Source organism: Coregonus lavaretus (genome assembly GCF_964263955.1).
Source record: "Coregonus lavaretus genome assembly, chromosome: 4".
NCBI lineage: Eukaryota > Metazoa > Chordata > Actinopteri > Salmoniformes > Salmonidae > Coregonus > Coregonus lavaretus.
Window position 1 is genome coordinate 40,020,478 of NC_139991.1, and position 13,784 is coordinate 40,034,261.

General features: G+C 45.5%; 1 protein-coding gene across 2 annotated transcripts; it reads right to left on the reverse strand.

Annotated features, from left to right (window-relative positions):
• Positions 1–559: 559 nt before the first annotated feature.
• Positions 560–9,512, reverse strand: LOC311127573 (creatine kinase S-type, mitochondrial-like; the record flags this gene model as incomplete). Of its 2 annotated transcripts, none has more annotated exons than XM_084159391.1 (9): positions 560–676; positions 789–914; positions 1,032–1,166; positions 2,944–3,067; positions 3,675–3,760; positions 8,052–8,273; positions 8,359–8,454; positions 8,531–8,729; positions 9,364–9,512. In XM_084159391.1, 9 exons carry the CDS (start codon positions 9,510–9,512, stop codon positions 560–562), a joined length of 1,254 nt encoding a protein of 417 aa, XP_084015517.1. The 2 variants fall into 2 exon arrangements, with proteins under 2 accessions (XP_084015517.1, XP_084015516.1); XM_084159390.1 differs by having other exon boundaries at positions 8,329–8,454.
• Between the last annotated feature and the right edge of the window lie 4,272 nt (positions 9,513–13,784).

Genomic DNA, 13,784 nt, shown 5'->3' on the forward strand with positions numbered 1-13,784 from the left:
CCACCTATAACACAACTATATACAGTCAACTTCACAGTAAGTGATGCATCTATTGCATAGTCATTACACATGTCCAATGACATTTATGGGAATGTTATGGAAATCCAAGTTAGTTGTTAATTGCAAAGGTATTTAAACTCTTAGTGAGGTTGTGAAATTAGTGGGAGGAGAAAGACACAAGCTGTAATATCGCCTTGGAAAGCGAGCAGAGTCAAAGAATGAGTCATTTTGTTGATCAGAGATCAGTGGTTTTATCAAGGTTGATTTTTATTGAGGTTAGTGTTACAGGTAAGACTTTCACTCCTGGTAGAAGTTGCTCCTAATCACTAATCTAGGATCAGATTATGATAACCCCAACCCAGCCTTAACCATAAGGGGAATACACCAACACCTGTACCTGGACTAGTGGAAAGACATTCTACTTCTACTTTACTCCAAACAGCTCAGTTTGGGCACGAGTGGAGGGATCAGGCCTAGCTCCTCCCCCCTGGCGCCTCACTTCTTGCTTTCTCTAACCGCAGAGCAGGTCACTTCCTCTCAGAGGTGGGGCTCAGGTGTTTTACTTCCTGAACTGGGCGATGGGGGAGGGGACCTTGATGTCCTGGCCCCTTTCCAGCCTCTTCTCACAGTCGATCAGATAGTTGACTCCATCAACCAGCAACTGAACCAGCTCCACCTATACACACACACAGATACATAGTTATTAGCAGTCAAGGTGAGGTCCAGATAGAGTTAGTTTGAGAGTTAGTTTCAGTCATTCATTCATAGAATAGCAGTTTTAGTTTTACCTCTGATTTTCCCAGACGGTCGTTGTTGGAGATGTCGAAGGTGTCTCCAGTTGTGGCCGAGTCGACTCCGCCTGTCCCTCTCTTCTGCAGACGCATGTTGTCCAGGATCTTACCGAAGCGGGGGTCCTGCAGGGTAAGTACAGAACTTTAATCAATGCTCTGTCTTGGGAAGGAGGTGTCAATACACAGGGACAATTCAAGTAAAAACATTAGGCAAGAGAGAGAGAGCGATTGTGTGTGTACCTTGCTGAGTTTGGGCAGTCTGACGTGTACTCCAGCCCTGAGTCCAGTGCCCAGGTTGGAGGGGCAGGTCAGGATGTAACCCAGGTGCTCGTTCCACATGAACTCCCAGCCTCTCTCCTGGATCAGCTTCTCCACCTAGTGGATGGAAGGACACTTATAATATGCTGTATACAGTTGAAGTCGGAAGCTTACATACACCTTAGCCAAATACATTTAAACTCAGTTTTTCACAATTCCTGACATTTCATCCTAGTAAAAATTCCCTGTCTTAGGTCAGTTAGGATCACCACTTTATTTTAAGAATGTGAAATGTCAGAATAATAGTAGAGAGAATGATTTATTTAAGCTTTTATTTCTTTCATCACATTCCCAGTGGGTCAGAAGTTTACATACACTCAATTAGTATTTGGTAGCATTGCCTTTAAATTGTTTAACTTGGGTCAAACGTTTCGGGTAGCCTTCCACAAGCTTCCCACAATAAGTTGGGTGAATTTTGGCCCATTCCTCCTGACAGAGATGGTGTAACTGAGTCAGGTTTGTAGGCCACCTTGCTCACACACGCTTTTTCAGTTCTGCCCACAAATGTTCTATAGGATTGAGGTCAGGGCTTTGTGATGGCCACTCCAATACCTTGACTTTGTTGTCCTTAAGCCATTTTGCCACAATTTTGGAAGTATGCTTGGGGTCGTTGTCCATTTGGAAGACCCATTTGCGACCAAGCTTTAACATCCTGACTGATGTCTTAAGATGTTGCTTCAATATAGCCACATCATTTTCCTTCCTCATGATGCCATCTATTTTGTGAAGTGCACCAGTCCCTCCTGCAGCAAAGCAACCCCACAGCATGATGCTGCCACCCCCGTTCTTCACGGTTGGGATGGTGTTCCTCGGCTTGCAAGGGCCCCCTTTTTCCTCCAAACATAACGATGGTCATTATGGCCAAACAGTTCTATTTTTGTTTCATCAGACCAGAGGACATTTCTCCAAAAAGTACGATCTTTGTCCCCATGTGCAGTTGCAAACCGTAGTCTGGCTTTTTTATGGCGGTTTTGGAGCAGTGGCTTCTCCCTTGCTGAGCAGCCTTTCAGGTTATGTCGATATAGAACTCGTTTTACTGTGGATATAGATACTTTTGTACCTATTTCCTCCAGCATCTTCACAAGGTCCTTTGCTGTTGTTCAGGGATTGATTTGCACTTTTCGCACCAAAGTACGTTCATCTCTAGGAGACAGAACGCGTCTCTTTCCTGAGCGGTATGACGGCTGCGTGGTCCCATGGTGTTTATGCTTGCGTACTATTGTTTGTACAGATGAACGTGGTACCTTCAGGCGTTTGGAAATTCCTCCCAAGGATGAACCAGACTTGTGGAGGTCTACAATTCTTTTTCTGAGGTCTTGGCTGATTTCTTTGGATTTTCCCATGATGTCATGCAAAGAGGCACTGAGTTTGAAGGTAGGCCTTGAAATACATCCACAGGTACACCTCCAATTGACTCAAATTATGTCAATTAGCCTATCAGAAGCTTCTAAAGCCATGACATCCTTTTCTGGAATTTCCAAGCTGTTTAAAGGCACAGTCAACTTAGTGTATGTAAACTTCTGACCCACTGGAATTGTGATACAGTGAATTATAAGTGAAATAATATGTCTGTAAACAATTGTTGGAAAAATTACTTGTGTCATGCACAAAGTAGTCCTAACCGACTTGCCAAAACTATAGTTTGTTAACAAGAAATGTGTGGAGTGGTTGAAAAACTAGTTTTAATGACTCCAACTTAAGTGTATGTAAACTTCTGACTTCAACTGTATGTCCATTTTGCAAGCATGTACACTCATGCAAAAATGCAGAACTGCCTTTTAGGTTGAGTGGAGACGAGCATCACTAAATCACTAAGATGTAACATGTAAAGTACCTGTTGGAGTCCTCTGCAGAACCTCTCAAACACTCTTTTCATGTTTCCTCCCTTCTCCATGGAGATGACCCTAGTGTGGTCCTCCTCATTGACCCAGATCAGGAAGGTCTTCTCATTGTTGTGCCTGGAAGAAAGAACACATTCCTAAGAATCCAGAAACATTTGTTGATTGCACTGATTATATCAATGTCTATGATCACAGCACACACATGCTGGTTAGAGGCTTCTGCTAGTAAGAGCCTTGTAGACCCTACCAGAGGCCCCTGGCATCAGGCCAATCACGGGCCATGAAGGCACACGTCAACAAGGGGGAGACAGGCTTGTCAAACAGGAAGTGGTCCTACGGAGAAGAGGAGGGAGAGGAGGGAGGAGGTGGAGGAGGAGAAGGTAGTGGTCAAGGAAAGGGGAAGACAGGGCTACAACTGCATAGAGGTAATTATACTTTGGGGAGGAGGAAGAGGAGTGAGAGGAAGAGACCTTCCCCAAATACCCATAATGTTATGGGAGCATAGTTCTGCTCTCTACTCCTTTGGTCTCACCAGATTACCCTATTCAGATACAGTACTATCTCTACAGCTATTATAATACAAGATAGTCTTAATGGCTTTTAAATCTACAGGGACAGGGTTTGGGTCTCTACTGCTCTGGCCTTACCAGATTGATAGTACTAGGCCTCTACAGGTACTGTAGTTTTGGGGACAGGGTTCGGCTCTCTACTGCTCTGGTCTTACCAGATGCCCCTGGCATCAGGCCAGTCACGGGCCATGAAGGCAGATGTCAGCAGAGGAGAGACGGGCTTGTCGAACAGGAAGTGCTCCTGAGGCAACGTGAGGGTGAGAGGGCAAAGGTCAATGAGACTGAGGGTTGAAGGTCAACACTAGTCTCTCCCAAATCCCAACAGCCATCTGTGGGCTGGCCACAAAAGATTACCTATATTTCTATTCCACATTGTAGCCGTTAGGATTAAAAGCAATATGATGTCATCCCAATGTGTCAGACTGAGTGGATTAACTTGGTAACTAAAACTCTGCTAAACTTTCCTGAAATAATTGGTTGGCCTACCAATGGGGAATTAAGATAAATTAGTGCAATCGAGAACCATGTCTTCAGATGAGTCAGGTCAAATAAAACTGATGTGACAATGCTGTTACTACAGTTCAGGTTCCAGTTGCACTGTTTCAATCTTCACAACAATACCTGCCATTAACATGGTAATACAAATAGACAATATCATGGATAAGAGGAATCCTGTATGTAGTCAGATTACAAAAAAACATGTAGTTATGTGCGTTTTGGATACAGAGAGAGACAAATGGGAAAGGAGAGGGGGGTACAGAGAGATTGACAGACAGATAGACATAGATAGATAGACATAGATAGATAGATAGATAGATAGACAGACAGACAGACAGACAGACAGACAGACAGACAGACAGACAGACAGACAGACAGACAGACAGACAGACAGACAGACAGACAGACAGACAGACAGACAGACAGACAGACAGACAGACAGACAGACAGACAGACAGACAGACAGACAGACAGACAGACAGACAGACAGACAGACAGACAGACAGACAGACAGACAGACAGACAGACAGACAGACAGACAGATAGATAGATAGATAGATAGATAGATAGATAGATAGATAGATAGATAGATAGATAGATAGATAGATAGATAGATAGATAGATAGATAGATAGATACAGTGCCCTCCACTATTATTGGCACCCCTGTTTAAGATGTGGTCGAGGACTTCCAAAAATTCTCATTTTTTTAAAAACAACATAGAACCCAAATGCAAAAAAAGAGAAAAATCCAACCTTTTATTTAAGTACATTACTTTGGTGGTAAAAAAAAATCACACATTTTGAAAAAAAAAAACTTGAAATCATATGTCCCACAATTATTGGCACCCCTAACAATTCCGCTGAAAATTTTAATTGATTTTTTTTTAAATATATTTTTCTGTAGTTGCTAAAGTTGGTCAGGGTATCTAGGAACTTTTAATTAGTAATTCATGACTTCCTGTTTCCCTGGGGTATAAATATGACGTGACACAGAGGCCTAATTCTCTTACCCATTTGTCAACATAGCAAAGACAAGAGAACACACCATTCAAGTAAGGCAGATTTGTGTCGACCTTCATAAGTCAGGCAATGGCTACAAGAAAATAGCCACTCGCCTTAACTTGCCCGTATCTACAGTCAGAGGAATCATTAAGAAGTTTAAAACAACTGGAACAGTGACAAACAAGGCTGGAAGAGGTCCCAAGTTTATCTTGCCACAACGCACAGTGAGGAGGATGGTAAGAGAAGTAAAAAAAAGTCCTAAGCTCACTGTCACAGAATTGCATCAAAGAGTGGCATCTTGGGGTCACAAAGTCTCCAAAACAACCATCAGACACTCTCTACATGCCAACAAGCTGTTTGGGAGGCATGCAAGGAAAAAGCCTTTTCTCACTAACACTCACAAACGTAAACGTCTGGAGTTTGCTAAGCGGCACTGGGACTTCAACTGGGATCGTGTGCTTTGGTCAGATGAGACTAAGATTGAGCTTTTTGGCAACAAACACTCTAAGTGGGTCAGGCGTAAAACAAAAGATGAGTATGCCGAAAAGCACCTCATGCCCACCGTGAAGTATGGTGGAGGATCTGTGATGCTGTGGGCCTGTTTCTCTTCCAAAGGCCCTGGGAACCTTGTTAGGGTGGATGACATTATGAACGCTTTGAACTACCAGGACATTTTAAATAAAAACCTGATGGCCTCTGCCAGAAAGCTGAACATGGGTCGTCATTGGGTCTTTCAGCAGGATAATGATCCAAAACATGTGGCAAAATCTACACAAAAATGGTTCAGCAGTCACAAACTCAAGGTCCTCCCATGGCCATCTCAGTCCCCAGACCTCAACCCAATCGAAAACCTGTGGGGCGAGCTAAAGAGGAGAGTGCATAAGAGAGGACCCAGGACACTGGATGATCTAGAAAGATTGTGCAAAGAAGAATGGTCAAAGATCCCTCTCTCTGTGTTCTCCAATCTTGTGAAATGTTATAGGAGGAGATTAAGTGCTGTCTTGTTGGCAAAAGGGGGTTGTACAAAGTATTAACATTAGGGGTGCCAATAATTGTGGGACACATGATTTCAAGTTTTTTTTTTTCTAAATGTGTGATTTTTTTTTTTACACCAAAGTAATGTACTTAAATAAAAGGTTGGATTTTTCTCTTTTTTTGCATTTGGGTTCTATGTTGTTAAAAAAAAAAGGAGAATTTTTGGAAGTCCTCGACCACATCTTAAACAGGGGTGCCAATAATTGTGGAGGGCACTGTAGATAGATATCTCTCTCCAGATAAAATCTTGCGACTTGTGACGGCCGGCCGCCCAACAACCTGCCCGCTTGACCCTATCCCCTCCTCTCTTCTCCAGACCATCTCCGGTGACCTTCTCCCTTACCTCACCTCGCTCATCAACTCATCCTTGACCGCTGGCTATGTCCCTTCCGTCTTCAAGAGAGCGAGAGTTGCACCCCTTCTCAAAAAACCAACACTCGATCCCTCTGATGTCAACAACTACAGACCAGTATCCCTTCTTTCTTTTCTCTCCAAAACTCTTGAGCGTGCCGTCTTTAGCCAACTCTCTTGCTATCTCTCTCAGAATGACCTTCTTGATCCAAACCAGTCAGGTTTCAAGACTGGTCTTGAGCAGACTGCTCTTCTCTGTGTCACGGAGGCTCTCCACACTGCTAAAGCTAACTCTCTCTCCTCTGCTCTTGTCCTTCTAGACCTGTCTGCTGCCTTTGATACTGTGAACCATCAGATCCTCCTCTCCACCCTCTCCGAGCTGGGCATCTCCGGCGCGGTTCACTCTTGGATTGCGTCCTACCTGACCGGTCGCTCCTACCAAGTGGCGTGGCGAGAATCTGTCTCCGCACCACGTGCTCTCACCACTGGTGTCCCCCAGGGCTCAGTTCTAGGCCCTCTCCTATTCTCGCTATACACCAAGTCACTTGGGTCTGTCATATCCTCACATGGCCTCTCCTATCATTGCTACGCAGACAACACACAACTAATCTTCTCCTTTCCCCTTCTGATAACCAGGTGGCGAATTGCATCTCTCCATGTCTGGCAGACATATCAGTGTGGATGACGGATCACCACCTCAAGCTGAACCTCGGCAAGACGGAGCTGCTCTTCCTCCCGGGGAAGGACTGCCCGTTCCATGATCTCGCCATCACGGTTGACAACTCTGTTGTGTCCTCCTCCCAGAGTGCGAAGAGCCTTGGCGTGACCCTGGACAACACCCTGTCGTTCTCCGCTAACATCAAGGCGGTGACCCGATCCTGTAGGTTCATGCTCTACAACATTCGGAGAGTACGACCCTGCCTTACACAGGAAGCGGCACAAGTCCTAATCCAGGCACTTGTCATCTCCCGTCTGGATTACTGCAACTCGCTGTTGGCTGGGCTCCCTGCCTGTGCCATTAAACCCCTACAACTCATCCAGAATGACGCACCCCGTCTGGTGTTCAACCTTCCCAAGTTCTCTCACGTCACCCCGCTCCTCCACACACTCCACTGGCTTCCAGTTGAAGCTTGCATCTGCTACAAGACCATGGTGCTTGCCTACGGAGCTGTGAGGGGAACGGCACCTCCGTACCTTCAGGCTCTGATCAGTCCCTACACCCAAACGAGGGCATTGCGTTCATCCACCTCTGGCCTGCTGGCCCCCCTACCTCTGCGGAAGCATAGTTCCCGCTCAGCCCAGTCAAAACTGTTCGCTGCTCTGGCACCCCAATGGTGGAACAAGCTCCCTCACGATGCCAGGACAGCGGAGTCACTCACAACCTTCCGGAGACATTTGAAACCCCACCTCTTTAAGGAATACCTGGGATAGGATAAAGTAATCCTTCTACCCCCCCTTACCCCACCCCCCAAAAATAAATAAAAATACATATTGTAAAGTGGTTATCCCACTGGCTATAAGGTGAATGCACCAATTTGTAAGTCGCTCTGGATAAGAGTGTCTGCTAAATGACGTAAATGTAAATGTAAATGTAGATAGATAGATAGATAGATAGATAGATAGCAGTCCTCTGTGAGTGTCTCACATCAATAAGCTGCTGCTGCTCCTTCTCGGTCATGTCTCCCAGGCTGTAGTAGCGTCCAGCCAGGTCACCCTTCAGGCCGGCCAGGGCCTGCACGGTAACACGCTCCACCTCACGGCGCTCCGAGCGGGAGCAGCAAGGGGGCAGGCTCAGACCGCGGATACTACGGCCAGTACGCACGCGAGACGACAGAACGTATTTCTCATCAAACATACCGTTAGTGATCTGAGGAGGGAGAGGGACAGTTATTGTTAATACATCTGAGAATGATGAACTATACTGTGTGTGTGTATGTGTGTGTGAGAGTTACTTTGGATGCGTCCAGATCAGTGGGGTGTTTCATTGTCTTGGGGTCGTAGCCATTGTGTCTGTCTTTAATGACGGGGTCAAAGAGGTCGGCGAACACCTGGAGAGTACAGGATGGACTGTTAACAGACCTCCTTCAGATAGATAGAAAGACATACACACCCTCCCACATGTACCTTGTAGCTCTCCTCATCCCCAGCCACCATGCCGACAGTTTTGATGAAGGGGTGGCCAGGGTTGTCCACTCCGGTCTGGATGCACTGGTCCAGGGTCCAGTTGTTAGGGGTCACCTGGTCTCTCAGCTTGCCGTAGATAGCAGGGGTCAGGGCATGCGCCATGCAGTTGTTGTGCCTCCTCAGGTCAGGGAAGTCAGCGCTGGGGATGATGGGAGAAGTAGTTTTCATTCAAACCATAGAGATGAATAGATCAAAAGCTGTGCACTATAAATTACATTTCAAATAGGGTGTAATTATGGACACAGTCCTGGCCAAGAGGACAGCTTATAGACTGCTGTTTTGGATGTGATGTGGATGCATTTTTTTTGGACAGGTACATATTGATTGATTGACTGGTCGCTTGATTGATTGAGACAAGTAGAGGAAGTTATTTTAGAGTGTTGGTGATCTGTCTAATCTGTGGCTCAAGGCTTAGTTCCTGATCTGGTCTCTTGGGTGGGTGGGTGGGTGGGGGGAGGGGGGGGGGGGTGTACTATATGTGAATGTAAGAAAGGGCAGAGGAGGTATCTACTAAACTTGTATCTACTAAACTTGTATCTACTAAACCTCTTAGGTTTAATTCCTTGCCCCACCCCTCTACCTTTGACTTACATTTCAGACTGACTGCACACTGGGTGTAAGATTCAGGTTTTTTCCTATTCAACAGGTGCAGCTATCCCAGGCCCAACTCCTGTACTCCAAATTATTTCTCCAACCTCTGTAGGTCGTCTGTATACGGACAAGCTATTTGTAGTCCACAGTCCATTAGAGGCCATGTTGTTTTGTAGTTCTACCTGGGTGGGTAGAGCTTCCTCCTCTCCTCAGCGGACAGGATGTTGCTGTCGGTCATCAGGTAGCAGGTTGCCATGGTGCCTGCTCCCAGGCTAGCCAACAGCATGGCCGTGTTACGGCCAGACATCATTCTAGTGAAGGAGGACGCCATCTTGGACAGTTCAAAGGTTAGATCAGGTCAACTTGGGGTGGGAGAGAGAGAGGAAGTGGGAAGAAGAGAGAAAGAGAGAAGATAGAAGTTACACATTTCAAAGGCTCTACTTCTTAAAAGTTCTTAAATATGTGTTTATTTATGCATTAGTTTCTTGTTGTGTATGTATAACTGTGGTAAGCTGTGGGAAGAACCTCCGCTTCTTAAGAACAATACACTTCCTTCCTTTAACCCGTTGGCCTGTCTGACAGTTTTTTTCTGTTTTAGCCAGCTTCTCGATGCAGAGTCAGACGGTCAAGCTGTTAACCCTTTGACCACTACATTTTGTCCATCAAATACAGACTGTGGATGCTGCAGCTCAAACATACTACATGTCCTCAGTTGAGTTACAATGTGCTTCATGTTTGTTGATTGTACTGTATTCAATTGTATCGTATGAAGTACATTTTTTAAAAATGTTTCTACATCTGATAAAGTAGATGTAGGTCGTTGATAACAAGCTTACAGTATGAGAGGGGAGTCTCAGCAGATGGCTTATTAAGCTCAGTCTCCTGATCTGGCCTCACAGGATGGCCTCTTAACTATCCCAAAATGGCTGATGCAAAATGGCCACCACCATCAAGGGGGAGTAGGTAGGATGAAGTTGCCTCTATACACTGATCTTAGGTCACCAAGATAAAACAAACTTTAGTTTAGCCCCTGAGCAAGGTATTCATTTCCACATGTCCTGTGACTAAAATCTAAAGGTGAAAGGTCATTCTCACCGACTTGTCCTTCACTTCTGGAGAGAAAGCGAGAGCGAGAGAGAGAGAGAGAAAAAGAGAGAGCGAGAGAGACAGAGAGAAAGGGAAAGAGGGAGAGAAAGAGAGAGAGAGCTGTCTTAAAATAGAGAGGTCTATATAGGTCTGTAGAGGTCTAGTCACTAATCCCTGTCAGAGCTGAAACAGAAGCAGGGATTGACTTCCTGTCTCAATAATCATTCTACACACCTATTACACATTATCTGCAGTCGTCAGTTGACAAAGTTCCATGTGATTGTTCTTCATTAAGAATACAGTATTGACTCGGAGGAAGAGCACAATTCTGTTTGATCGCCAGATCGTCAGTTAGCTGCAAAGCTGACAATGCACCCACTCTACTCTACAATCCATATCAAGGAAGCCAACATGCATCTCAGCGTCTGAACACAAGGTCTCTGGGTCAATTTAACTTTATTGACCTCCAAGTTGTGTCTCTGTTTTCCCCTGAGTGAAGTGTAGTAGACCAGAACACAGTAGGTGGCTGAGGAGTCTGAGAGGAGGAGGCTGTCAGCACCGAAATACATGATTATTTATAGAAATCTAGAGGAGAGAAACAGTGCCAGATGGGTCTAATGCCATGACCGCCCTTTCGGGAATCAAAACACCACAGGCCACGTGTTCTGTTCTGACATTCCGAAACGGTCACAGCCTCTCAAGACAGGACCCAGGCCAAGACAAGGACAGGGGGAGGGGATATGAGAGGAGAGAGAGAGACACACACACAGAGAGAGAAGGAGAGACATAGAGAGTTATAAAGAAAGAGATAAGTAAGAGACAGAGAGAAAGCGAGAGATGAGAAAGTGATGGAGAGAAAGAGGTGGAAAAAGCAATGGACACAGAGATGGAGGACACGAAAGGGGGCTGCAGCTCTGATAGGAAACGCCAGTGAATCAGTGATACGGTTATGTCATAAATGGCGAGCAGCTGGTATGACAGGCCTGTATGGTGGTTTAAATGCCTCCATCAGTCAGAATCACACTGGTAATAAAAAGCCTTAAAGCCAGGATTACACTATAACCAGCTCTGAAACCACAGATCTAGGATCAGTTTAACATCAAGGGGAGAAACATAAAACTGACCTTAGATCAGTGTCGGGGAGCAATTTCATGCTACTAGCCATACGGAGAGGAGTGTTAACACATGGTGATGGAGTTAACAGGCATAATTCTACTTCTTTGTAAGCTCTCAGAAGGATGCATTATCTCGAGTCATGAAGCAGTTAATGACAGGTATGACAGTTAATAATGTATATAAGGAACTGATGCTCTGCTATTCTTCAGAACATCAGACTAGACCATCTAGACCAGTCTACATTCCAACACCAAAAGGCTCTTGCTCTGTCCATCAATGTCATGTCAATTTTGCAATTATAGTGACTACATCAGCAAAATCTCATAAAATATGCATAAGGAAACTTTAACTAATAGTCTGTAGTTCTCAAGGTGGAAGGGAGTGACTCACACCAAATACATTTGGTAACAACTACTTGGCTGCATCTACAACTTTAAAATGTATACATTTAAAACAGTCTGTTATTATCCCCCTTGTCTGAATGAGAGATATTTGAGAGCTATAGAGTGAGGAAACATAGGAAGAGAGAAAGAAAGATAGAGGGTACAGTACCTGTTTCACTGCTGATATCCCTCCCTACTAAAGATTCCTCTTTCAGGAGTCTATTTCTCTTTCTGATCCCACGCTCTACCCACTAACACGTGATAAGGACCTGTGCTTTAGGCCAATTAAAATGTCTGAATTTACGCTGTGGGCCAATGGGGAGATAAGAAGCTGTGCTGCTGACCAATCAAATGTATTCCTGGTGCAACACCTTGGATGGTCCTGGTTCTGCTGCCCGTCTTGACCTTGATCTTTCCTTGATCTTGATGTAAAGACCTCCTCCCCTCTCCAAACATAGATAGACTCTCTCAATTCAATTCAATGTACTCTCTCTCTCTCTCTCTCTCTCTCTCAATTCAATTCAATTTCAATTTAAGGCCTTTATTGGCATGGGAAACGTATGTTAACATTGCCAAAGCAAGTGAAGTAGATAGTAATCAAAAGTGAAATAAACAATTAATATTAACAGTAAACATTACACTCAGAAGTTCCAAAAGAATAAAGACATTTCAAATGTCATATTATGTATATATACAGTGTTGTAACAATGTGCAAATAGTTAAAGTACAAATAGGAAAATGTATAAACATAAATATGGGTTATATTTGTAGCTCTTTGCCACATTCTCCTCCCTGCTGAATCCCCCCCCCCCCCCCCCCTCCTCTCTCTCTGTGGATGACTTCGTCAACCACTTTGAAAAGAAGGTTGACGACATCCGATCTTCGTTTGTTAAGTCTAATGACACTGCTGGTCCTGCTCACACTGCCCTACCCTATGCTTTGACTTCTTTCTCCCCTCTCTCTCCAGATAAAATCTTGCGACTTGTGACTGCAGGCCGCCCAACAACCTGCCCGCTTGACCCCATCCCCTCCTCTCTTCTCCAGACCATCTCCGGTGACCTTCTCCCCTACCTCACCTCGCTGATCAACTCATCCTTGACCGCTGGCTATGTCCCTTCCGTCTTCAAGAGAGCGAGAGTTGCACCCCTTCTCAAAAAACCAACACTCGATCCCACTGATGTCAACAACTACAGACCAGTATCCCTTCTTTCTTTTCTTTCCAAAACTATTGAGCGTGCCGTCTTTAGCCAACTCTCTTGCTATCTCTCTCAGAATGACCTTCTTTATCCAAACCAGTCAGGTTTCAGGACTGGTCATTCAACTGAGACTGCTCTTCTCTGTGTCACGGAGGCTCTCCGCACTGCTAAAGCTAACTCTCTCTCCTCTGCTCTTGTCCTTCTAGACCTGTCTGCTGCCTTTGATACTGTGAACCATCAGATCCTCCTCTCCACCCTCTCCGAGCTGGGCATCTCCGGCGCGGCTCACTCCTGGATTGCGTCCTACCTGACCGGTCGCTCCTACCAAGTGGCGTGGTGAGAAGCTGTCTCCGCACCACGTGCTCTCACCACTGGTGTCCCCCAGGGCTCAGTTCTAGGCCCTCTCCTATTCTCCCTATACACCAAGTCACTTGGCTCTGTCATATCCTCACATGGCCTCTCCTATCATTGCTACGCTGACGATACACAACTAATCTTCTCCTTTCCCCCTTCTGATAACCAGGTGGCGAATCGCATCTCTGCATGTCTGGCAGACATATCAGTATGGATGACGGATCACCACCTCAAGCTGAACCTTGGCAAGACGGAGCTGCTCTTTCTCCCGGGGAAGGACTGCCCGTTCCATGATCTCGCCATCACGGTTGACAACTCCGTTGTGTCCTCCTCCCAGAGTGCGAAGAGCCTTGGCGTGACCCTGGACAACACCCTGTCATTCTCCGCTAACATCAAGGCGGTGACCCGATCCTGCAGGTTCATGCTCTACAACATTCGGAGAGTACGACCCTGCCTTACACAGGAAGC